Source organism: Puntigrus tetrazona, chromosome 19 (genome assembly GCF_018831695.1).
Source record: "Puntigrus tetrazona isolate hp1 chromosome 19, ASM1883169v1, whole genome shotgun sequence".
NCBI lineage: Eukaryota > Metazoa > Chordata > Actinopteri > Cypriniformes > Cyprinidae > Puntigrus > Puntigrus tetrazona.
In genome coordinates, this window is record NC_056717.1 from 18,195,498 (window position 1) to 18,222,272 (window position 26,775).

A 26,775-nucleotide genomic window follows, 5' to 3' on the forward strand; every position below is an offset into this window, starting at 1 on the left:
AGCTTTATTTCTTTCCTGTCTGATTTATGTACTCATTATGTAAAATTATTGTGAAAGAGTAGTATAAATGGGGAAACCTCTTTAGAGATTAGTTCAATCTCTGCTGTGTAGTTGGAGTCGGTCATATTGGCTTCCACCTGAGTAATAACAGCTGTACAGGCACCAAAACAACCAGACGGCAGTAGATTCTCTTTTCCTAAAATTGCACTTAATAGGAAGCTCTTTCCTTCTCCTGATTTCCCAAAAATCCCTATGGTTTTCTTCTTTCTGTTAACACTATTCATTTTACTTATCTTTGAAATGATGTCTTTGTGCATGCAGATTGTGTCGGTCGAGTTATCTCTGACTCTTTTCATGATTTCCTTTGCCTTCATTGTGATCCTTACATCTGTGCACAATGAAGACGACCACAATGAGGATTATTAATTAAGTAATAGCATTTAGGCCTGTGTGTAACTTTAAGAAACTGTACAATGCATTCAGTAAAACTTTTGGTCTAAAGATGATCAAGTATTTCAAATAAAAATTATGTAGACTATAGGCTAATATTATTATTTGATCTATATCGCCAGAGATAAAGACAAAATAAGAGATTAAAAAAACATGAAGCACTGAAACATTGATATGTACTTGCCTATTGTCAGTGGTGTGTCTGAGTCACATGATTCAGAATGCCGCTTTCTTTTAGCACCTATAAGGCAACTAAGTTTATTTTTTGGTCCTAAGTTACAGACTTTAAAGCAAGCACATTATTTCAGAAAATTATATACCTTGTTGAGCCATTGCAGGATGTCTTGAAGGTTCTAGAAAATAAAAAAATAAATAAATAAATTGATTAAAAACATGGTTTTATTATTTTTCTGAATTTCAGCAGATTATTTTTACATGGAGAGAGTGTTGTTAAGGCTCTAATATGTATATATGTCTGGAAGGTAGTCGTTTTTTATGAAACACGTTATAGTTAATGTTTATTTTAAGATCATAGACAGTTATGCTATATTTGGAGTTAGATAGAACACCTCTGCAGCGATCGTAGCCAGATGCTAGTTATCATATTTTTACATTTTTGGTCTTTCTGTAATCTTTCTCTCCTTCTAGGAAGTTGAATGAGCCATTTAGAGAATACAAGAAAGAGTTTCCCTGAATGCAGTTGGTGTCCTTGCGCTTTTTACATGTTATTTCCTTTTTTTAAATATCATTTTCTGCTACACTACTTATTGCAAGTGGCATTTATCTGCACCTCAGTATGGAAGTACATTATAAAAGATAATGTAAATTCAGTGAGTGTAAATGTTCATTTGAATTCAAATTATTAAATAGATGCCAACACTTTTATTGGGACAATAAAGCCTACACCTGCACCTACCTTGAGCATACCTAACTTTTTTTAAACTGGCATTTAAGGCATGTATAAGTGATTACTTAATGACAAACTAATCATTTACAAAACATAACTATGTGTTCATAGATGATAAATATATGATATATAGATAGAGTTATAAATCATTTACAAGTAATAAGTAAAATAAATCAAACATATCCTTGGTAAATGGTTAATAAACTACTAGTTAATATATTACAGATTTCAGAATTTTCTAATTTTTCTTTCACACTTTTCTTGGCACGTTCGTTTCTTAGATGGATGCACATTTTTATCTGTTTCTGAAGAAGGATTAAAAACAACGTGAACGTGATCATAAGGTTAATAAATCAGTTGCAGTGGTTAAATGTGTATACTTTTTACATGTTACATTACGTTACTTTTATAATACGTTTTAATCCGAATTTTTTCAGAAATTTTGTAAAATGCAACAAAAACAAGAATTTGTTCTTTTTTAATTTTCTACCTTGTCTTGAACTCCTGTAACCCGTGGATCTCTGTGACAGATTAAATAGATTTGAAGATGTGCGCAAATAAAACTATTTAAAATCTGAAAAGGCATGTCGGCAATTCTGATGTAAAAGTGCACCATAACGTGATATCTGGACAGATTGGACCTTTTTTTAACATGGTATTTAAAATAAGATGTTCAAAATATACATTTATAAGTTATTGAAATGTCAACATTGTACTATTATCTAATAGAGTTAAAAATAATCCATAGGGCTTTTCACACTGGGTTTAACCCTGCGTTATGGTCATTCTAAACATAGATTTAATCCCGAGTAAAGACACATTTTACACCTATATGTTAGCACCGCATTTTACCGGTGTTACGAAACCCTGCAGGGTTAGCACTGCATTTGTGGTAAATAAGAAAAGAATAAGTAGATTAAGTGAAGCAAAGGCACACTATGTTCGACACTAGCATTCCTCAAAAGTACACATACTAGAATATGCAATTACATACATAAGCTTACCCTATCCTTCTTCTTTCTCAGTAATCACAGGTGTCAGATGTATCTTGAGACTGCAAACTAAAACGCTGTTTCCATCTTCACGCAGCTCATCGAGATGTTTCTTACTGCATCAATGTACTTCCTTTTGTTCAAACAGGATGTGGTACATAATTTTATGCTTGAAGGATGTGGATGGGCGCGTGCAAAGAACAACTGCATGTAAATCTTGTCTTAAAACATTAATAATTGTAAATATGTAGTTTGTGTGGCAAAATATATTGACACATTTCATTATTCATTATTCATTATTTCATTTTTTCTTATGAATGACTGAAAAGGTCACGTCTTGTTTTTGGGGTTCTGGTTAATATTTTTTTTTTTCATGTTTTTTATTTGGTAATCGCTTCATGCTGTTAGTGTCATGTTTTCCTTGACCTCTTTTATTCCCGTTATTGGTTCATCTGTTCAGTGTGTCATGTTCTGACTGATGGTCCAGGTCCTGTGTCCTGTTTCCCATTGGTTGGGTTTCGTCATGTGACGTCATATTACAATAATTGGATGAAGGACATCATGAACATCTGCAGCAGTAGTTTTGGTGTTGTCTCACATAATATACGAGTGTGTTACCCAGGAAATAAAGGAGTTTGCAAATGTTGTGCACTTCATTTTTATCATACCTTACGTTATGTAAAAATATACAAAATCAGTGGTTTCAATCCCTTCCCACCAACAACTTGTCACTCGCATGAAACAACTGATTCTTCCAGTTTAATAAATCACTTAAACAGGGAGGAAAACATCTGTTATATTTATAAAACATCTTTATTGCAATCTGTATGTTTTTTATAACACTGTAAATACAAGAACATTAGAAATATCTTGATTGTCACTACTGTAAATGCATACATTTGTAAAGGCTATAAAACAATAATAAAAGTTTGGGGGGGAAAAGTTCAGACATTTTATGAAGATTTTTAATAAAATACAATTAAAAAAAATCAAATAATCAGTGTGTCCCCTAGAAGAATGTGTAAATTACATGTGTAAAGTACATGTGTAAACCGAGACATTTCTCTCGCTAAATGAGCATCAGTCAGACAGTTGCTGTAGAAGTGTCTCAAGCTCCTCAACCTCTCTGGAGAAATCTAGAAAAGACATATAACAAGATATGACATGAGGCAATGACTGAGATTAATCAGTCATACTTCACATCACAAAAGTTTGTTTGTTTAAACGTGTTTTTGTTGTGTAGCAGGATGGCATTCCTACCCATCTTTGACTTTTTGCTGGTTTGGGATTGTGAGCGTTCTATTGCTTCCTGTAAGTGTTTTTCAAGAGCCCCCTTCACCATCAGCTTTACAATAAGAGAAGATTACATTTGAATAGTCATTGTCCAGCTGAACACATGATCGTCTTAACGAATATGAGATCACTACCTTTAAGTCAGTCAGACTTTTTAGCATTTCCATTTTTGCTTTGTTGAACATGATTTGTTTTTTCTCATCAACTGTGGTTATTAAGAGGTCTTGCATTCTCTTTAAGGATCCCGTTCCTTTCACAGCTGCAGCTCCTAAAATAAAATCACTCGTCAACTCTTGAATGTGCTTTGAATTGTTTAAAATGTACTTTGTGACATGTTGGGTGGCTTTTTAGCAATGATGCACTAAATAATTGAAATTAAAATAATTGGTGATTAACTCTAAAGGCCCACTCACACCAAGGATGATAACTCTATAGATAACGATATTAGCATCCTAACCAGGGAATGAAATAGTTTTTTATTCTAAGCGCATGTGCATCTGTTAATTTCAGTTCTCAAGCTGGTTATAGCAGAATGGATTCCGATTGGCTGCCAAAGTTTGTATCATTCATCAACTGGAAAAAAAATAGTTCTGAAAATGATTTTAACGATATGGTTTGTCTGTGTTATAGTTGTGGTGTGGACTCTGCTATTCATTAATACTGAGAAAGTTTTTAGAACTATCTTTATTGTTATCTTTATAGTTATCATGCTATCAGGCCTTTAATGCTAGCTTACGCTTATAGCAAGTAGCCATTTCTTCCATAATTGTTAGTTGTACTGATGAGTGGATTTGCTTCTTCGAGTCAACAATGTATATGTTGAGTGCTGCCTTCAGTTTGATTTCCTTTTACAAAGGGGAAAAACACAAAAAGAAATCTGTAAACATCAAGTCCCTGCTTACCCTACATTAACATTTTTTTTCAGGGGTTTTTTAGTCTTTACTGGTTTATAAAATCAGTCTGCTTAGTTACAAGAAGTAAGGAGTCACTTAGTCTTCAAAAAAAGCAAAGACAGACATAGAGGAGAGCCATTTGACAGCCATTAGTGTACCCAAGAGGACAGCTCTGAACGTACCTCGGTTTGGATGAAGTTCTGAATGTAATGAAGTACGTCAGACCTGAGGTAAGCAGAATCATTCTGGATGATACTGAACTGATCAATCTGTTCCTGCACTGATTTCCCTGTTTTCCCAGCCACACTACAGCAAATAAAAATATACCAAAAACAATCTTTTTTAAGAACATTTTAGGTATCGTTGTAATCTTTAATATACAATCTCTTCTGGAAAGAATTTGTGAAAGGAATAGCTAAATTCTCAAACATACATTGATTGCCGTGGAAACAGATAGAAAAATAATTGCACTTTCAGTAAAATATGCATTTAGTAATTTATGATAGTTGTGTTTTATTGTTAGTTTTTTGTGATAAGTTTGATTTTAGCTAATAATTTGATACTATAAAAACGGAGCGTGTCATTGTGGTTGATTGGGTCTGCGGGAGTTGGGTTGGAGTTTGATGCCACGACTCCACCTCGTGATAATACTGTGCAGACTTGGGCTCAAACCAATGTCTACCGAGTAGATTCTAGCCCCAAATGAAGTTGTTTACTCAATATGTTAGTGACCACCCTGAGCTGATTTGGCTTCAATGTCCTGTAGTGGAGAGGACAAGGTAGATCTATAAACTGATCTGTCATCTAAAGAACTAAAACAAAGATCAAATGGCAGCAATTTTGTCAATATGACAGCTGAACAAGGCACCATCATTCACTTCCATTGAAGAAAAGACCGGACAACCTGACAGCAAACAAACAGGAACTTATAAAGCAGAAAGTAAATTACATAATTAACTCAACACACCTGAACCTAATGACAGAAAGTAGGTCACACAGAGCACATCGGTAATATTCCCTGTGACCCGTGTTTTTCTCCCCATGTTTTTTCCCTGACCCAGTTTAATTATTCACAACTTCGTTATTTAATTCAATCATTTAGTCCCTGCCTGGTCTATGTATGTTACTGGCATTTTAAAAGAATAAAGACCGTTCATGTTAATTCTCCCTTGTCTTCGAGTTCCTTCATCTCCTGGTTCTCTTGCTCCATGGCAATCGTGACAATATATAGTTTATTGCATTTGATTATAAACTACATAAAGGGAGACTAGAAATGAAACGATAAAATAGAACTTACGGGAAAATCTGACAGAAATCGCTATAAATACATTTATGGATTTTTTTGGCCAATGTCTTGTTCAGGTCTCGAAATTCCTCCCGATTTTTTGACCAGTAATATCCGTAGTTCTTGCACAAAGCTCCAAGGACTTTATGGAACCCTCTTCTAGTTTTATTCTGATGAAAAAAAAAAACTGTGTTAAAAGGACAAGATGGTGATTATGCAAAACATTTGAATCACACTCACGGGTGTTATTAATTCTGTTGTGGAAGCAACACATGATTTTATTGATTCTTTAACTCCCTCGGAGAGATGCCGCTCCAGATCATTATAAATGCTGTCAAAATATTCATCCAATTCATCTAGTGACTCCTTTAGGTTGTTCTTAAATTCGCTGACTTTAATTTCAATCTAAAACACATCAATACAACAGCACTGAATTACGTGGTTAAACACAATGGCAGTATTCTGGAGAAGCTCTGATTCTATTAATTTTAATTCTAATTTTGTACCATTTTCTTGTCTATTTTCATCAGGCCACTTTGGACTAAGAGCACTGCTCCCTTTGCTTTATTGACATAATCTCTGGCCAGTTCTCTGTTAATGCTCTTGTTAAGATTCCTCAGATCATCCTGCAGCTTTGGGATTTCTACAAGAAAAAAACACAAGGATGTGATTTGGACTCATTTAATCATTTGGTCAGTGCTTTATCTAACTTCCGACTCTGACTGGATGCCTAATTTCGCAAATCAGTCAGTGCCAGAGAATTAAAGCGAAAGTGATGAAAACAAATAATAAATGAAGGCAGCACAAACAGAAGACTCTTGTAATTCTCCATGTTCTTACCCAAGCATTCCAATATATTTTATCACAACAGAAATATGCATATTTTGTCACACATGCATGCGAATAAATACCTGTTTCACTTGATTCCAGATTTAAATTATGGTCAAAGAATGCTTTGGAACTCACAGTAAAAACTTGAAACTGATTTTCAGTGTTGAATATTTTCTAAAAAAAACACACACACACACACACACACACACACACCTCAGCAGAGTTTTTAAAAAGTAACAATAACAAAGAAAAATACGCAAGGATTAAGACCTTGATTTCAGAATTGTCAAACTTTTCTTTGACCCTTGTTTTGTCAAGTTCATTTCTATGAAGTATGCATGGCCGTTTCTGATCCTAAAGAATAAGTAAAAACAAAACAAACACACACACATGCAAATATGTTAATGTACACATACAGTGTGGGTCTATTGTAAAATCTGATTCATGGGTTGATTATATACAACCCGAATTCCAGTTGAGACATTTTTTTAAACTCAAAGAATATGAAAGTTAAAAGACGAATTTAATATCTGATTTAAATATTTTATTAACAAAGAACACTTAACAAATTTTACACTTTTAACAACTAAATGAGCTAAATTCAAATTTAAATCCTGCTACAGGTCTCAAAGTTGGCACGGGGGCAAAAAAGGGCTGAAATAGCAAGAACTTTTGAAAAGATTTAGCCGAGAGCTTATTAAGTTATGCTGAATACTATATAAAGGTTTTAGAGCAACATATGCTCCCCTCCAGAGAACATTTTTTCCAAGGAAGGCCTTATGTATTTCAGCAGGACAATGCAAAGTCAAATAATATAAATATAATAATAAAAATGAGTCAGGGCGCTGCCTGTATAGAGAACATTTGGCACATGATTAAATGAAAAATACTCCAAAGTCGATCATGAACTCATTAGCAGCCTATTTCAGCAAAAGACCAAATTCCAACACAAAAACTCAGAAACTCATGACTTTAATGTCCAGACATCTTCAAACTGTTTTAAAAAGAAGATATTCTACACCATGGTAAAAATGCACTGTCCAGATTTTTTTGAGATCTGTAGCAGGCATCAAACTTGAAAAACATTTTGTGCAAAAAACTGTAAAATATAGAAATAAAATTCTCCGTTTTATTTGTTATGCTGCGGGTTGATTCTCCTTTTTATTCAGTAAACTATTATACTCATTAATTAAAGTTACAGTGATATAAACAGTCAGTGATATAAGTAAAGCCAACAGTGCAAACTTATAAAGGAAACTAAAAACTACTACTTTATGAAAACAAAAGGGCCACACTACAGAAACACTGCTAGTATAGATTTTCCAAACCTTGTCTTTTGGGATTTGGTCTTTTGGAAGCCGTATAGATCTGAAAAAGAATATTTAAAAAGGTTTTGCGTGGTTATGAGTTTACTACAATTAGATTCAAAATTAGACCACTTCTTAGCCCTTAATATTCTATAATATTCACAAAGTACCTCATATACTCTTGTTGATTCATGTCATCAGTCTTTGTGCAGATGAAGTTAATGCCTTTGCATTTTCCTCCTGGTCCCAGTTCTTCAATGCAGTGCTTCAACATACCCCAGGGTTCTCTATCAGTGATCGCTCGCTGGATATTATTTACAATCCACACAAAAGAGCACTCTGCCAGTTTCTACAGGATAAAATAAACAAAGCAATCAGCCCCAAGATGTCTTGGTGGCAGTGAATTTATAACAGCTAAGGGGCACAGCGCAAAACTGGTGTAAACCATTAATTTATTAAATGGTTAAACTTATAAAATGGTTATTCCATAAACGAAGTACGGTTTTACAAAATAAAACAGTGAAAATAAGTGTAATGATGTTATTGGAAACAGTATTCTTCCACCAAACTATGTAGCTCCTCAAATACCGTTGTGGTTGGAACTAATAGCTTCAACAAAGTGATAGCCACCAACACACACAGTAAACAAGAGTGTAGGTTTGTAGTGTAATTCACAACAGATTCGAGCATGGCTAAACCAATCAGAATAAAGGACCAGAGCTATCCGCTTTGTAATGTTTCTTTAGAAACATTGTAGAAATATATTTACAGATTTCCACAGGTCATTTCTTATCTTGTTGCAGTCTCCAGTCCCAGGAAGATCAACAAGCACAATGTGCTCCAGGAGTTCATGACAGTCTGGTATCTTGATGGTCACGCTCTTCACCAGCGGCCAGAACCAGCCGCCAGGATTTGACGCACTGTGTTGTATGAAACTTCCAACATCGCTGGCGAATTTAGAGACCTTTTGAGATATTAAATTGTTTCATTTTGACTTTGCTAAAAAGAATATTAACGATACAATTTGATATTTATGTTAAATAATAAACAGTCTAACACTTACATCGCTGTTTGAGATTATTTTCTTACGGAGAGACAAAAAGCTTTTAATCTCAGCAAATTTTTCATCAACCTGAAGCTCTTCTAATGTTTTCTGGTCTGCATCAGCTCCATACAATGCAGTTATCTTTTCTACAGCCGTTTCACTAAAGTCCTCATTCCTGTCCTCATTTTCATCTTTTAGATCTCCAACCATATCTTTGAGCTCTTCTTCCCACTCCTGCAGAGGTAGACAACAAACTAAAAAATAAGGCTTGGTTCTGTTCCGTTACATATTTATGAGGAACTCTTGTTAAAGGTATGGTAGAATAAATGAGGAAACCGTTTTAGAGATGAATTCGATCTCTGCTGTGTAGTTGGAGTCGGTCATATTGGCTTCCACCTGAGTAACAACAGCTGTACAGGCACCAAAACAACCAGACGGTAAGAGATCCTTTTTCCCCAAGATTGCACTTAAAAGAGAGCTTTTTCCTTGTCCCGATTTTCCAAAAATCCCTATGATTGCCTTCTTCCGTCTGTCTTTATCGATTTGATCTGACTTATTGATTCTTTGCAGAATTTGTCTTGCTTTTTCCATGATCATATCTGCATACAACAAAGAAATTTGCATACCCATTATGCTATATATGACAAACTGTTCGGAAAATAGATGAATTGGTTTGATAAGCCCCTTTTAATGTGCACGTCTAAATTCTGCAGACCTTATAGGCATCTAAATCATAAGTTACTAGTGCAGATTAAACGTCAGATTGTATTTATCTGTTGTCGGTGGTGTCTCTATATTTGAGTCAGATGATTCAGGAATTTGTTTTCTTTTACTGATAGTAACTGATTAGTTATTAATGACCAGCAGATGCGGACAGATCAGTTTTACTTACCTGTTGTCAGTGGTGTCTCTAAACTCGAGTAAGATGATTCAAGATCTCGTTTTCTTTTAGTACCTATCAGAGAATTAATCTCATTCATTATTTTTCTTTGATTACAGACTGTACGATGATCTTTAATTTGCATACCTTTGGCCATTGTAGGGTCGATGAAAAGCCCTGGAGGTGAAAGAGCATACAGTCTTGTTAAAGAATATCAATTGTCTTCTTACTAATCTTTAAGGAACTCTTTTTGTTTTGATTATAGTCAGCAAATTCTAGATTGTGACAGTACTTTAGCTCCAAACAGCATTCTGCGACCTTGTGGAACAACAGATTAGTGCAAAAGTCAATGCGCATTTGCAACAAGTACAAAGTGTTCATGATTACAAATAAAATACCAATTTTTTCGTCTATGGTTTAGTGCATGCGCATTTGTACAAATAACTTCTACAGGTATTGGTAACATCTGTTTTTTTTTTCTCTCAATGCTATTTTGAGTGACATTGATGCAGCTATTTAAACGCTTGAAAAAGCTTTTCTCTATAACTTTTATGGGTAGAATGTAAAATATTTTATCCAGCTATCCTGTTATGGAACTGTGGTTGCCAGAATAATTGTATAACATTTACAGAACAACCTGTAAAAGCTGAATTGGTTCAACTGGTTTACGTTTTTTCATTGTTAATTAACCCTGGAACAATTTAACGGGGTTAAACGACAATATGCTTATATGAAAGGCTATTTGTTTTTTTGTTTTTATGTGTATTTCAAGTTTTCATTTTATTTCTCTGTAGAAATAATACAGTTAAAGGAATGGTTTTAAATTGAGCTGAAAATGTACTCACACTCGGACCATCTACGATACAGATGAGATTGTTTTATTAATCAGAAATTAAAGCATCAGCAAAGTGTCTAGGAAGTCTAATGTCAGGTCATTCGTGCAGAACTATAACTCTGGCCAATCACAGCTTGACATTTAGTACTGACTAAATGGACTAAATGGGAACTGACTTTTCTCTCTTTTACTATTGCAGTTCATGATGCTGATGTTCCCACCATCATCAGTATAAAAACTGATAATTCTCTGGACCAGATTTCACAATTATATATGAGCTTACCTTATCCTCCGTCTTCGTGCGTCTTGAGAATCTCAGGTGTCAGTTGTATCTCGAGCCTCCAATTTCTGCTGTTCTCTTTATGCTGCTCATCAAGATTGTTTCTAACTGCATGAATGCACTTCCTTTCGTTCACAGAGGATGTGGTACACACCTGTTCTCACAGGATGGGTGTGTGGGCGTGTGGCTGTGCAATGTTCGGCTTCATTAAAACGCTTGTCATAAAACATCAATAATCGCACACTAAACAATACTGACTGCTTTTAATATATTGTATCAGTATACTATTATACATCATTTGGGGATTGTTATTGAGTACACGTTTCTGTCCTTAGTAAGCATGACATGGCTGAAAATGAACACTTTACTCTATAAATATTATTTAATTAGCTAAGAAAATACAAGTATCATGTTTATATTTCTAAACTTATAAAAACTGACTAAAGGTATTGAAAACCTGTGGAACTCTTTAATAAAATGTTATTTTAATATATATGAAAATTCTAGTTATGTTAAACGTGTTCCAATATGCTATTCTCATTGCTATTAATCTAGTGAAAATACAAGTTGAGATATCAAGAACTTGTCATTTTATTTTTGATAATAAGAATGTAAATTTTTTTAGTTTATTATTAATACGAATTCACATTTTTACTAACAAAAATTCAACTCCTGTTAGGTAATGAATATGAATATGGCCCCTGCGTTCGACTGTGTTCACAGACTCATTTCCCATGATCACGTACCTGGTACTGATTACTCTCATAGCTGTTCCTGCTCCCTGAGTAACTAACTCACAACCTCATCTTCTTTGTCAGTTCTTGTTTTCACCTGCTGACAATTCTGGGTGTTATTCTGTCTGTTTGTCCTGGACTGCTTATCCTGTTATGAATCTCTGCCTGCCTACGGTTTCTGCCCTGTTTCTTTGCATATTACTTGGACTGTGTCCGTCTGCCCTGACCATGTGTCTGTCCGTGTTTCAGTACTATTCTGATTCAACTTTATGCCTTTTCTCTGCATTCTGCTGCTCTTTTTTTGCACCTCTTTCTCTTGTTTGGGACACTAATCTGTTGCTGATATTTTAACAGTATGTATTACTATACGCATTATGTTTTTGTTTTTTTTGCTGTTTTGGTACAACGCACAGTAGACAACATTTTTCAAAGCTGTCTTTTTCAAAGACAAGAATGAGTATTATTTGATTTTTGGATAACTTTGATGTAAGATTATATAAAACTATTTAAATACAAATACCTTATTCGGAAACACCACTTTTGCATCTTTAAACATGTCGTGTTTTAACAGTTTTAGTTATTTGTTCCTCCCTCTTCTGCATGGTTTTATTTCCTTTCAGCTTTGCAGCTTCTCTATTAAGTCACATTTAATATTCATTTTTTGGAGTTTGTACAACCCCATGTGGGCAACAGTTGAACTGAAATTAGAGTGTTGTTTTTAAAGCGTTCTTACTTTTATAGCCAACATTCAATTGATACTGAATAAATCTTTGGATGAATGAGCAGATGTTCTTCTTTTTATGATTTCCTAATCAGGAGAAAAAGCAGGTAATTATTAGTGACCTGTTAAGAAAAAAAGAAAGACAAAGAAACACATCACCTCTGCTTTAATGTAGTTTTCCATGTGATATAACATGGAAGATGCTGGGTAAGCACTGCCGCTTTGGATGATACTGATACAGTATAAAAACCATTCCGCCTACAAGGACTCTGTGTGTGCATGTGGACTCTATCATATCTGTATATTGTTTATCTATAATCTTCACAATACCTTACAATGTTTCAGTGTTTCCTGTGAGGCTAATATTAACTTAAGAAAAATGCAATGTTTATTATATAAACCTAATAAACGTATTGGCAGACTTAGGTAGGGTAGGTAGAACGTTGACATACTTGTAAATTAAACTATACTCAGTGTGTCTGTTGAGGAACCATCAATATAAAGTGTTAGCATGTATTTAGCAGACACACTACTGGTATTATAAAAAAAATATGTTCAAAGCTAATGTGTCATATTACGCATTCATCACATCTGATATCTGATATTATAGCTGTTTGAGAAAAAAATAAGTATTGTTATTATTATTATTACTTATAAGTAATATTTGTCCACTTTAAATAAAGTAGCATAAGTAAAATGGCAAAATATGAGACTTATAATGCATTATAACTAAGAAATGTAATCCATTGTATCTTACATTGATGCATCAGATTTAATGTGTTATTGATCATATTAATGATCATAATGATCATATTAAATACCATAGGGCAAAAAGCGTGTAATAACACTCCTCCAATGCTATTCTAGTGTCCACCAGTTTGAAAAAGACTTTTGCTTTTATGGATCCCCTCCTGGGATCGCCACCTTAACCCTAGGAGCTATGTTGTCCGAGGCTATATGCCCCTGGTATGGTCTCCAAAGGCAAACAATAACAAACCCAAACCTTTCCATAACAATTTGGAATTTCTGAAGCATTCATTCCTGAGATCTATCCCAAGGGTTCATCTAAATATGGTCTTCACCAGGAAAATGCACTGATAAGGTGCTTAAGCGCCTGCCCTTTTGGTCTCAATACGTTTTTTTTAATACGATACGTTGTTTACTTAATTTAGCCAGTGCTATTAATACTCAATTAAGAATGTCCCTGAAAGTTGCAATTTAAGTGCCACTACTATGTTGTTTTAAATGTTCCTGTTTTTTTTTGTTTTGGAGGTTTCCTACAACAGTTTTACATCCATCCAAGGTCGAAAAACACTTACATTTTTTTGCAAATCACCTTATTTCTCAAAGAGTTTATTTAATAGTAATGCGCTTCACCCGCTGCTTATTTATACCCGCGCTGTAATCAGCGGCAGCTGGAGGCGATTAGCTCATGCCAATCTTCAATTGGCTCGTTTAGATACACTCGAAGTAGATTGGTCTCTTGAAGCGAGATCCCAATTCGTTGGTCGTCCGACGTTACATCCGAAGGTTACACACGTAACCGAGACGTCTTTTCATGTACAACCTTATCATGGAAATTAAATATTAAAATTCTCTACATATGATAATTGTATTGTATTGTAATGAGCTGCTCACAAGCTCAAGCAAGTTTCTGTAATTTTCCATATGCTTCAAGCTCAGCTTTTGACATCTTAAGAGTCAAAAGTATTTTACTGTAAATTAACCGTACTGAGGGGTACCCTCGGTCAATACATTTTCAAAAGCAAACAAATATTTTAGCATACGTTTGTTTATTTATTACATAAACACCAAAGTGCCATGAAATAAAGCAAAGGGACACTGTGTTCTTTGTCTGCAGGCAAAATTTTCAAGACTAAGATAGGAAATGATCGTTTGTTTTTTCTATGTGCATCTCTAGGTTATCCTTTTATAAAAATAATACACTTAAAGGAATAGTTCACCCAAAAATATGCAGAAAATGTACTCACCCTCAGACTATTTAAGATACAGAAATGAAAGCTTTAGCAAAGGTTCTACCAGGAAGACTAATGTTGACATTCAACTCCTCCTCACCGCAAGTACATAAACAGAGCAGTACGTAATGCTCATGAAACCAAAAAATATTGTCTGTTTTAAATATATTATATTATACATAATGTGCGCATTTGAACACATTTTTGAGTGCACATTTATGTGTCCTAAGAACTCCTGGGATGCCAAATATAATTCTATACATTATGATTTTAATAGCTCAAAAAAAAAAAAAACCCATCATGTTTATATTTTAAAAAAAAACAAAAAAACCTTGCTGCATCATATCTTCGCATTAAAGGTATTTAAAGGTGTCATAGAAAGATTTTTATGGCACCTTTAATTTTTATATACCTGCCTTTTTAGGCCAGCAAGACCTGCACAGCCAATCAGAAGTCCTGCAGAGACTGTACAGAATCAAGTAAGGATAACAGCAAAAAATGGCAAATCATGAAATAAATGTTACGTTCCAGGCTGTGCAGGAGATTGGTGTCTGTATTCAGAAAGACACAGAAAACAAAATAACGTCAGCCACTAAAAGGAAACAGTAAGCTGCTTGCTAGCTATAACCTGTTACATTACAGTAAATAAGACTTACCACATTTTAATTTTGACTTAAAAAAAGACTTACCAAAATTTTGTTATGTGGTTTTAGTGTATTTTTTAGTTTAATGCCTGTCATAGGCCTAAAAAAACGTATTTTGCATCCCATGGCAAACATATTATTACCTGATAAAGTAAGTTTCAATGTTTCAATCTGTCCCTCACACCCGCAGCAATTAGCAAACTTTATACACTTCACGCAGTCCATTCATGCTTGAAAAACAAGCCCAGTCCTCTTTTTCTTGTGACACATCTCAGATATTTTCATTCTGACTTCATGCGTAAAGCTTATCTAGCACAGTAAATAAATCAAGACATTAGAAATATCTTGACATCCTTTCTTAACGGTCACTACTGCATCTGTTTCAGAAAGACCTTTGCACTTAATCTATACAGTAAATCTTTACAGTCAGACAGCTACAAACATTTCACTGACGAAGTTTGTGTATCATGCATATAAAATAAAAAAAAGGTTTAGAAATTGTATGAAAATGATCAACTGAATATGAAATACATCTTCCACCAAACAAACTTAAATAAACATCTAACATTTGAGTGAAAACTATTTGTTGTAAAACTTGACTGTTACTTGTTGCCACATTGTTATGTTTCTTATGTGAGTTCTTGCTTGATGAGCATCAGTCAGACAGTTGCTCCAGAAGTCTTTCCAGTTCTTCAATCTCTCTAGAGACATCTAGAAAAGACATATAACAAGATATGACATGAGGAAACAACAGATTGATCAGTCAGTTCTTCACATTGTAAAAGGTTGTACGTTTAAACTCTTGTTTCTGTGGTGAAGTAGAATGATATTCCTACCCATCCGTGTCATTTCGCTGGTTTGTGATTGTGAGCGTTCTATTACTTCCTGTAGTTCAGTTTTAATAGTATTCAATACATACAGCTTTACAAGAAAAACAAAAGAAGATATTATTTTTACCTTTTGGTCATTGTACAGCTAAATACTTTACCATTCTGATGAATGTGAGATCAGTACCTTTAAGTTAGTGAACTTTTTAAGCATTTCCTTTTTTGCTTTGTTGAACATGTCTTGTTTTATATCATCGACTCTGGTTATTAAAATGTCTTGCTTCATCTTCATGGATCCTGTTCCTCTCACAGCTGCAGCTTCTAAAATAAACAACACTCAGTATCAGTTCATTGTCCTTCTCAAAGAGACACATTAGAACAAGAAAAGAAATACATTTTTGGAAGTGTGTTTTATGGATTAAATGTATTTTGTGACCATGTGACCCAGTGGTTTTTATAATAAAAAGGTGTTTTCAGCTATGCACTTAAAAAGAACAATTTTGATTAAAATAGTTGTGATTAATTACAATTTTAATGCTAGCTTACGCTGATAACAAGAAGCCATTTCTTTCACAATGGTTATTTGAACTGATGAGAAGATGTCCTTCTTCATGTCAACAATGTCTCTTTTGAGGGCTGCCTTCAGTTTGGTTTCCTTTCAAAAACACAAAAAAAATTTTTTTCACAAACATATAAAGCTGACAATGAGTTCTGAATTATACTTAGTGGGTTTATTAACCACATTCACATCACACGGCTGTAGCACATACTTCAACTACACATTGAACTACCAGCCAGAGAGACAGAAAGAGAGAGGGCAGGGCAGTATTGCGAGATCATTCAATTGTAAGGAGCGAAACCAAAAACCTGTCATGCAATAAAATATTTCTGAGAAGGAAACTCCAAAGGAACAAAGGACTTCAAAAAGAGAGCAAACAACACCATCCCTCTCTGTTGTCTCCCTTTGTTTTACCCTCTTCATCTTCTTCGTGCCTACCCGCCATTTGCCCAAAAGAGTTGGCTTAAAGTTATTATATGCCATGTGTCTTGTGAACCTATTTTTTCTCACTTTCATGATTGGTCTCATTTGAAAAGTGTGATAGTTAAATTGTTCTGAATTTCACAGATATCACTTATATTATGGAAAAGATTAAAAACTTTGTAGAACTGTTTTCTGTTGAGAAGGGGGTGTGTCCAGGGGGTGTGTTTAGGGTCTCTGAAATGGTCTGACCCTGGAGCACCTAATTGACAGACTTTGACAGAAGACAGACATAGAGGATCAGGGCCAGAATGCAACACAAGAGGACAGCTGAACTCACCTCAGTTTTGATGTAGTTGAGCATGTGTTGGAATGGAATGTCAGAACTGGTGTAAACAGAGTCACTCTGGATGATGCTGAACTTATCAATCTGTTCCTGCACTGACTTTCCTGTTTTTCCATCAACACTGCAGCCAAAAGAAAGTCATTTACAGTGTGTTTTAAAAACATCTTGACATCCTTGATATATAATCTGAGAATTACTGGAGGAAAATTTGGATGGAAAGGCTAAATTAACCATCACACAAAGTTTGTCATACAGTCTGACAAATTACCAAAAGACTGTGACCAGAAACATGAGTTTATGCAACTACATATAGTGCAACTATATACAGTCTACAGTTGGTCCATGTTTACAAGTTTTTCTCCAGTTTTCTCCAGTTTAATGTTAATAATTTGTAAACAAAATGGCAACAATATCATTAACAACAAAGTAAATGAAACATACCTAAGCATATGAAAACTTAACTTGATCATTAACTTTATCATCAAAAAAATCAACAAGCATTGCGAATAGTTTATTGTTAGTATTTTATTCTAAACTATACAAAGGGAGAGTTTAAAATGGAATAAAAAAAAGAACTTACGGAAAAGTTTGACTGAAATCATTATAAATATGTTTGTGCAAATGTTGTGCCAATGTCTTGTTCAGGTCTAGAACAACATTCTGAGATTTTAACCAGTAGAATCCATAGTTCCTGCAAAATGCTCCAAGGATTTTATGAAACCCCCTTCCATCCTTATTCTGAGTAACAAAAAAAGTGTTTAAAGGACAAGTAGGTGGTGATTATGCTAAACATATGAATCACACTTACAGGTGCTATTAATTTCGTTGTGGAATCAACACATGATTTTACAGATTCTTCCACTCCCTCAGAGAGATGCTGCTCCAGATCATTATGAATGCTGTCAAAAAACGTTTCAAGTGCTGTTAGTGACTCCTTTAAGTTCTTCTCAAATTCTCTGATGATGCTGAATTTCATTTCAATCTAAAACACACAAACACAACGGCAGGGAATTAAAGAACATAGTGGCAGCATTCTAAAGAGTCATTAATTCTAGTATTTTTTACTCTAATTCTATACCGTTTTCTTGTCTTTATCCAGCTGGCCACTTTGGATCAAGGACAAAATTCCCTTTGCTTTATTGACATAATCTCTGGCCAGTTCTCTGTTAGTGCTCTTGTTAAGATTCTTCAGATCATCCTGCAGCTTTGGGATTTCTGCAAATAAACACAAGGATGTGATTTAAACTCATTTGATCACTCCCTTTCCTAACTTCATAAAATATCTGAACTTATTATGATTATTTTTTATATTTTTTGTACTGACTGAATAAAGTGGTAAAATGAAAACAATAAACAGATGATAGTTTACCTGTTTCACTTGATTCCAGATTTAAATTGTGATCAAAGAATGCATTGGAACTCACAGTAAAAACTTGAAACTGATTGTTGGTATTTAAAATGTTCTAAAAATAAAATGTTAAAAAATTATCAATAGAGGGTTTTTTTTAAGTAATTGTAACAAAGTAAGATAAGAATTCATACCTTAATTTCAGAATGGTCAAACTTTTCTTTGACCTTTGTCTTGGCAAGTTCATTTCTATGAAGTATGCATGTTTTTCCCTGATCCTAAAGAATAATTAAAAACAAAAGAAACATGCATTTATGCATATAGGTCTATTAAATCTCATTCATGTGTTGAATATATACTGTACAGACTCTCTTGTTTTATTTCAGCAAGTTATTATATTCCTTATATGAGCTTTTACGTAAGTAAAACAACTCACTGGGGAAACTAAAGGCTAAATACTGATCTATGAAACAAAGCAGCAATACTACAGAAACACTGCTAGTAAAGTGCTTCTACATTTTCCAAACCTTGTCATCTGGGATTTGGTCTCTAGAAAGTCGTGCAGATCTAAAAAAAAAATAAACATATAAATAATAAAACAGTGTGAATTGTTGCATACATACAGGTTACTACAGGTTAACTAGACTCAGAATTAGACCACTTCCTGCCCCTTCATGTCTTATAATATTTACAAAATACCTCATATATGATGCTGGACTTATTTCATCAGTCTTTGTGCAGATGAAGTTAATGCTTTTGCATTTTCCTCCTGGTCCCAGTTCTTCAATGCAGTGCTTCAGTAACCCCAAGGGGTCTCTGTCAGTGATCGCACGATTGATAGCACTTACAATCCACACTGAAGAGCACTCTCTCAGTTTCTACAGGATTTAAAATTAGCAAATTAGGGGAGATGATTATGATTTAGAGGGGCACAATTGATCAATTTATTGTATGGTTCTACAGTGTATATGGCAAAAGGGTGCTTTGAAAAGAATGACGAAATATATTTACAGATTTCCACAGGTCATTTCTTATCTTGTTGCAGTCTCCAGTGCCAGGAAGATCAAGAAGCACAATGTGCTCCAGGAGTTCACGACAGTCTGGTATCTTGATGGTCACGCTCTTCACCAGCGGCCAGAACCAGCCGCCAGGACTTGACGCACTGTGTTGGATGTAATTTGCAACCTCGCTGGTAAAATCAGAGAGCTGTTGAGATAATAAACTGCTTTGCTTTACTTTGCTAAAAACAAGTTAACAACGCATTTTACATTAAAATGGTAAATATTAAAAAGTTGTTTAAACGTACATTACTGTTTGAAATGAATAGATACTCTTCTTTATGGAGAGACAAAAAGGTTTCAATCTCAGCAAACTTTTCATCATTCTTGAGCTCTTCTAATGTTTTCTGGTCTGCATCAGCTCCATACAGTGCAGTTATCTTTTCTACAGCACTTTTAATCAACTCCTCATTCCTGTCACCACTATCGTTGTTTATATCCCTGAAAAGTTCACTGAGCTCTTCTTCCCACTCCTGCAGAGGTAGACAACAAACAGTATAGAGCAAAATAAGGCTTGGTTCTGTTCCGTTACATATTTATTAAGAACTCTTGTTAAAGGTATGGTAGAATAAATGAGGAAACCGTTTTAGAGATGAATTCAATCTCTGCTGTGTAGTTGGAGTCATCTATATTGGCTTCCACCTGAGTAACAACAGCTGTACAGGCACCAAAACAACCAGACGGTAAGAGATCCTTTTTCCCCAAGATTGCACTTAAAAGAGAGCTCTTCCCTTCTCCTGATTTTCCAAAAATCCCTATGATTGCCTTCTTCCGTCTATCTTTATCGATTTGATATGAACTTTTAGTGACACTTTTCAGAATATGCCTTGTTTTTTCAATGATCATATCTGTGTACAACAAAGAACAGACACATGTGTTTGTAACAAAACTGTAAACAACGCAATGTGGCAAAAATAGCATGAATGGCGGCAAACAATCAAAAGACGGAAACAGTCAAAGGTTTTATCCACGGGTTAATCTTGGAAAACACAGGAACTAGAAACAAGGGAACAGCTATACAATTATCAGCATAAAGGAGTAGGCATGGATATCTTTTATGCTTGACACAGGGGACCACAAAACCATCTAATGAGAACAAGACACACAGAACCAGAGAATCAGTGACAACATGACACATGAGAACATCCCACAGAGAACAAATACAAGACCATGCAGAACAGCTGAATCAGATGCGCTAAACTGTGAAGGTGTATTCTTATTGTAGTTATTGTTAGCTCTGTGATGGACTAAGCTGGGTGGGTTTTTTGACTGATATAACTTCTACATAATGACAAACTGTTTGGAAAACAGATGGATGGATACAGTATGACCCTTTTAAGTTAGTGTGTGTTTTATTTCTGCAGACCTTTTATATGCAACTAAGTGATAAATTACTAATGCAGATTAAACATGGACAGATTTAGATTTTACTTGCCTGTTGTCAGTGGTGTCTCTATACTCCAGTCAGATGATTCAAGATCTCGTTTTCTTTTAGTACCTATCAGAGAATTAATCTCATTAGTACTTAATATATAGAGATTTTTTTTTCCTCCCTCAATATTTTAAGAACTTTTTTGTTCTAATTATAACAAAACAAATTGTCTCACCATAAGAGGTTGTAGAGCTTGATGGTACTGGAAGCAGTGGAGGTGTATTCCTCTTCATCTCTTCTTCTGGTGTTGCAGAAATTGACCTAAAAAAAAGTACCATTAAGTACCAAAAGTACCATTAAGCAAGAATAAATAAAACAATTTACAGTTTCACTAATTCTGGCCTAAAAAATATGTACACATACTATATAAAGAACTACTGTTGCAAATCTTCAGATACGGTATTTCCTTTTTATTCTATAGATAGGTCCCAAGAGGGTACCATGGAGGATTTATCCTTCTGACCCCCTAAGAAACCATCTCTGAGTCAAAAGATCCTTCCTCAGAGGAAACGGGCAAGGAGGGACTGTCACGAGGAGCATCAGTTCCGGGAACCAGGTCCAGTTGGGCCAATAGGGCGCCACTAGCAGGACCTGCTCCTCGTTCTCTCTGACCTTGCACAGTGTCTGTGCTAGAAGCTTCACTTGGGTAAATGCATGCTTGCACAGGCCCTGAGGCCAGCTGTGTGCCAGTGCATCTGTGGCGAGTGTAGAGGCAAACAGGTCTACATGAGCAACTCCGAAGCACTCCCAAATCAGCTGGATTGTCTGAGGATAGAGTCACCATTCCCTAGGGAGGGCAGCTGCCTGGTTGCGCATGCCCAGAATGTGGATGGCTCAAAGTGATTTCTTATTAGGTGGGTCTCTATAAGAAGAGCTCCAGCTAACCACTTCTGCTACTGAGAAAAACACAACTGCAATTAATTTTGGAATGACAGTGTTTCCCAACCTGCATCAATATATTTTTAAAGCACATAGCACATTATGTAGCACATTATGCATATATTATGTATATGAAAGATCAGAATTTAGTGAAGATTTGAACCCATGTGCTCAGAGTAATGCAGGTTTCTGTGCCTTTTTTTATTATCCTGACCTTACGTCAAGACCCATTGGTTCATCTTCAAGATATATTTTAGACTTATTTTCAATATCATCTTTCCTTTCATCTGCTTGAGGACAATTTTCTTTATTATTCAGAGATGCCTCCATGTCCCATTCATCAAAATCTTCATCTTTACAATCATTTCCTAAGCAGTTTAATTGTAGAAGTTGCAAATCTTCAGATACAGTATTTCCTTTTTATTCTATTATTACTTCTATTTATTCTATTATGATCTTTCGTTCAAAAAATTCACAAAATTCTGAACTTTCACTGATGTAAAACCATTGATGGTGGGGGTAAAATTTAATTCAAATAAATGTTTTATTTTAATGGCACCCCTACAAATTCTCATGGGTAAAATGACTCTAGTATCTCTAGCAATATCTCTAGAAGTATATTCCCATTCATTTTTAGATTTTTGTAGGATATCAGAACAAAATCAGACAATTTAAGATTTAATCACAACAGTGTTGAAACAACCCAAAAAGCCAAATTTTGCAGCTTACAATATTAAAACAAAAGAACATTCAATTGATAATTGAAACTTAGGTAGGACATTTTGGGGTGAGTAACGTCTGAACAAGGGAATGGAGAGACGTCACCTCAAAAGACCAATCCACTTCAAGTGTATTAAAATGAGCCAATGCACATTGGCATGCACTGAGTGCATCAAGCTTCAGCTGATCACAGCATAAGTATAAATGAGCAGCTTATAGTCCATATGCAGTGTTTATTTGAATTGTTTATACAGGCAGGGTCAGAGTGAACCTGTTAGGGGTCGACCAGCCCCCAGCTCTACCTGACGATGCTCATGAGGGTGCCACAATCCTTGTAGAGTTAGCTCGTGGCCTGAGGGGTAAGGGCACATACTGTGCTTGGTAATCGAGGGTGATGGCATCCACTATCCAGTGGGCCATCCTCTGCTTGGAAAGTCATTCCCCTTCTGACAGCCTACATGACAGAAAAAAAGCTGAGGTCTGCCTCCTCTGGGGGCAGTGCTTGCAGGTTTACCACCTTATCTCTAAATGGAGTGGTGGAAACCTTGGGCACACAGATGGGGCAGGGGCCTCAGAGTTACCTTGTAATCTGCCAGCCCAAATTCTAGGCACAAATTGTTGACTAAAAATGCTAGCAGATCCCCTATTCTCTTGATCAAGTCCAGTGCAAGCAGGAGCAGTGTTCTCATATACAAGAAACAAAGGCTTAAATGAGCCCTGTTGCAGTGCTCTTAGCAATAGTGCCAGGTCCCAAGAGGGTACCATGGAGGATTTATCCTTCTGACCCCCTAAGGAACCATCTCTGAGTCAAAAGATCCTTCCTCAGAGGAAACGGGCAAGGAGGGACTGTCACGAGGAGCATCAATTCCGGGAACCAGGTCCAGTTGGGCCAACAGGGCGCCACTAGTAGGACCTGCATACTTGCCAGCTGTGTGCCAGTGCATATGTGGCGAGTGTAGAGGCAAACAGGTCTATATGAGCAACTCCGAAGCACTCCCAAATCAGCTGGATTGTCTGAGGATAGAGTCACCATTCCCTAGGGAGGGCAGCTGCCTGGTTGCACATGCCCAGAATGTGGATGGCTCAAAGTGATTTCTTATTAGGTGGGTCTCTATAAGAAGAGCTCCACTTCTGCTACTGAGAAAAACACAACTGCAATTAATTTTGGAATGACAGTGTTTCCCAACCTGCATCAATATATTTTTAAAGCACATAGTACATTATGCATATATTATGTATATGAATGATCAGAATTTAGTGAAGATTTGAACTTATTTGCTCAGAGTAATGCAGGTTTCTGTGCCTTTTTTTCCATTATCCTCACCTTACATCAAGATCCATTGGTTCATCTTTAAGATATATTTTAGACTTATTTTCAGTACCATCATCCCTTTCATCAGGACAATTTTCTTTATTAATCAGAGATTCCTCCATGTCCCATTCATCAAAATCTTCATCCTTACAATCATTTCCTAAGCAGTTTAATTGTAAAAGTTCATCATTTCCTCTGGATAATATCTCCATTTCGTATAATTCATTAGTACTGTCCTCCATAGTAGCTTTGACTTTATCTAGATCCTCGGGTTGAAAGCAAACTATCACACTTTGTTTGAAAATAAAAACCCCAACGTTTTCTAAATGTCCAAATATCTGTGAGCCATAGCTTTTTAGAGCCAGTGTAATGAGTTCTGTGGTCAAAGGGCAGGCCTGATGCAGCACTTTGTATTTCTCAACTGAAAAATCTTGGTTTGCGTCACTGAGAAGGTTTTCTATAATGACAAGATCTTGGCTCAGAGTTGGGTTGGACTGTTTTTGTTGTTTCAGTTCATCCTTAACATGACTTAAACTTATTAAAGCATAATGTGTTTTGGGAATGATCATAAGAGTTGCTGAATCTTTCAGTATTCTCCCCTTTGGAAGAGACGCCATGACATCTTCTAAACTTCTTGCTAGAATAGTTGCAATGATGAGGTAGTCAACGTTAAAGAATTGTTGACTATTGTCATGTGGACTTTTCACAGTTTCATTAAAGTGCTTCTCAGAGCAGTTAAACGCACCTCTGTGGATTCTTTCATAAAGCATCTTTAAGTGTGGAATTAAATCCTGAATGTTGTCTTTATAGAAGGAAACGGGGATGCCGTCTGGTCTCGGTGTGTCTGACACCTGAAGAGAATTTACAGCTGACACAATGTCAACCTCGCTGGCTGCAAGTGAGCTTTCTTCATCTAGTGATGAACCCATCTTATCTGTCAAAAGATGATTTTTTAGATTCAGCCATTGGAAGACTGCTGGTATCTGGGGATCTTTCTGAATAGATATTGCAGGGACATTTGTCTCTAAAGAAACAGGCTGATGGTCTTTGTTGATCTCTGAGTCTCTTATTTCACAACTTCTGACACACCATATACATTCTTCTGGAACAAAAAAGTAATCCAGCCTGGACGCAGGACAGTCTTTTATGTAGTATGTGTAATCCTGTTTTCTAGGGTTCTTTCTTCTCCAGACATCAACCAGTTGAAGAGATTTCATGAAATTCTCGACAAATAAGAGCAATTTACTATTAGTATTGTTTGGAATCTTGATCCATTTTTTGTCTATAAATCTATTGAGAACTGTGTTGAAATCTCCACCAATCACCAGCAGCCCTATGGTCATAGATTGCAAGTACCTTGAAAGTTTCTCAAGGGTTTTTGTGTCTGTTTGATGGTTATACACACTAACCAGAGTGTACAGCTGACCTCCCAGTTTACATTTTAACACAACATAAGCTCCACAGTGATCTTTTTCATCACCTAAGTGTTCAAAATCAGGTCTTTTCCTTACTAGTATGGCTGTCCCCTTGCTAGAGGAAGTGTACTTTGTGTAGAAAATATTCCATTCATCTTTATAGTCTTCTATAATACTTTTATCTCCTACTCCAATGTGCGTCTCTTGTAAGAAGACAACGTCAGCATTTTGTAGTTCTTGAAATTTCAGATCAACGTTCCGTTTAAGTCCATTAACATTCCAAGTTATAAATTTTATGTTCTGTGTAGCCATTGACAGATCTGCTCTGACAGACCACCGGACATCAGATTCTGTCAAAACAAAGAGTGATAGAGGGTAGGAAATTTTTGTTCTGCATTCTTGATTTCAATTGCATTTGTGGTTTATATTTGATCAGGTCATACATTTTGTGGGAACTGAATCCATGACTTTTGTTCCAAATACCATGTCGGTCAACACTTTTTTTAAACATTTTATAAAAGAACAATGTTTTTACAGTTTACATTACAATTTTGTATCTTTTGAATATCTATATGGTCTTATCTGTTTACTCTTCTTGGATTTTCCTCTCTGTGGATTATTAAATGACAGTTCATTGTGATTGTGCCTCATTGTGCCTTCCTTCTACACTGCATAGTGACAGAATACCAAACCGAAAGTTTTTTTTTGTCTGCATCATGAATGATCCTAATGTCCTCATCCTCCTGCTGGAGCAAGGGGATCACTTTCTCTCTAAAAAAAAACATGTTTTTCGCTAACATTACACACTACCTGGACAGCTGCCTGTGTACTTTTTACCAAAGGGGACTGAACAACACCACCCAGCGCATGCAAGTGCAGCTGTCTCGAGACGATCTTGTCGAGAGTACATTGTCATCATGCATTGATTGTTAATCGTGCTCAAGGCATCATGCCATCCATTGGAGTGCCTGACCCCACAGTGGACATTAGAAGAGAGTGACAGAGCAAGCTGCAGAGCCTCATCCGTCATACCAGGTGCAAGAGCCGGCTACAGAGCTTGCCAGTGAGAGAACAGAGTTGAGCTCAGAGTTGAGCTCCGCCCACTGCACCATGGCTAAGGGTGGTTCGATACATCTGGGGCTGCTACAGGTAGACAATAAAAAGGATTTAATAGACTGGGAGTCAGAACTGGAGTTTAACCTGGCCCCTCCCCTATTTCCTGAGTTCCTGCTTGTCCTGTTCAGCCACCCTGAGCCACCTTTTACACATCGAACAAACAGAAACTTCTATATGGGAAAAAGTAATGAACACACACCTGAACATAATGGCATTATTAACTGATGACACAAGACAGAAACTAACACAGCATTCATCCATGTATTGGCA

The 26,775-nt window shown here is 35.8% G+C and overlaps 2 protein-coding genes across 2 annotated transcripts in view; both read right to left on the reverse strand.

Annotated features, from left to right (window-relative positions):
* Positions 1–24,918, reverse strand: part of LOC122323324 — a 29,423-nt gene extending 4,505 nt beyond the window's left edge. Inside the window, exons 1-23 of the mRNA XM_043217070.1 lie at positions 23,987–24,918; positions 21,239–21,324; positions 21,067–21,129; positions 9,340–9,602; positions 9,022–9,237; positions 8,728–8,922; positions 8,129–8,307; positions 7,980–8,019; positions 6,922–7,005; positions 6,732–6,825; positions 6,327–6,463; positions 6,061–6,225; positions 5,833–5,990; positions 4,718–4,841; positions 4,379–4,487; positions 3,777–3,910; positions 3,610–3,694; positions 3,433–3,485; positions 2,362–2,373; positions 1,848–1,878; positions 771–803; positions 635–691; positions 78–388 (exon numbers count right to left, since the gene is read on the reverse strand). Coding sequence (XP_043073005.1) covers positions 78–388; positions 635–691; positions 771–803; positions 1,848–1,878; positions 2,362–2,373; positions 3,433–3,485; positions 3,610–3,694; positions 3,777–3,910; positions 4,379–4,487; positions 4,718–4,841; positions 5,833–5,990; positions 6,061–6,225; positions 6,327–6,463; positions 6,732–6,825; positions 6,922–7,005; positions 7,980–8,019; positions 8,129–8,307; positions 8,728–8,922; positions 9,022–9,237; positions 9,340–9,602; positions 21,067–21,129; positions 21,239–21,324; positions 23,987–24,903 — 3,546 coding nt within the window. The 5' untranslated portion in view covers positions 24,904–24,918. The remainder of the gene's footprint in view (positions 1–77; positions 389–634; positions 692–770; positions 804–1,847; positions 1,879–2,361; positions 2,374–3,432; positions 3,486–3,609; positions 3,695–3,776; positions 3,911–4,378; positions 4,488–4,717; positions 4,842–5,832; positions 5,991–6,060; positions 6,226–6,326; positions 6,464–6,731; positions 6,826–6,921; positions 7,006–7,979; positions 8,020–8,128; positions 8,308–8,727; positions 8,923–9,021; positions 9,238–9,339; positions 9,603–21,066; positions 21,130–21,238; positions 21,325–23,986) is intronic.
* LOC122323394 (nuclear GTPase SLIP-GC-like) lies at positions 14,228–21,048 on the reverse strand. Its single transcript, XM_043217204.1, has 15 exons — positions 20,214–21,048; positions 19,880–20,104; positions 19,585–19,779; positions 19,273–19,451; positions 19,101–19,140; positions 18,768–18,851; positions 18,595–18,688; positions 18,304–18,440; positions 18,034–18,207; positions 17,806–17,963; positions 17,220–17,346; positions 16,447–16,555; positions 16,088–16,221; positions 15,910–15,994; positions 14,228–15,784 (listed from the first exon to the last, which is right to left on the reverse strand). Exons 1-15 carry the CDS (start codon positions 20,550–20,552, stop codon positions 15,729–15,731), a joined length of 2,136 nt encoding a protein of 711 aa, XP_043073139.1. The 5' UTR covers positions 20,553–21,048; the 3' UTR covers positions 14,228–15,728.
* Positions 24,919–26,775: the final 1,857 nt, after the last annotated feature.

What these genes read in the sequence shown, in the direction of transcription:
- LOC122323394 (XM_043217204.1), bottom strand. Translation starts at nt 20,552, where the DNA reads ATGCTATTTTTGCCACATTGCGTTGTTTACAGTTTTGTTACAAACACA. An exon ending in TTGAATTCATCTCTAAAACG is followed by an intron (nt 20,105 to 20,213) that starts GTTTCCTCATTT and finishes CTACCTCTGCAG; the next exon opens with GAGTGGGAAGAAGAGCTCAG. An exon ending in GAAATGACCTGTGGAAATCT is followed by an intron (nt 19,452 to 19,584) that starts GTAAATATATTT and finishes TAAATCCTGTAG; the next exon opens with AAACTGAGAGAGTGCTCTTC.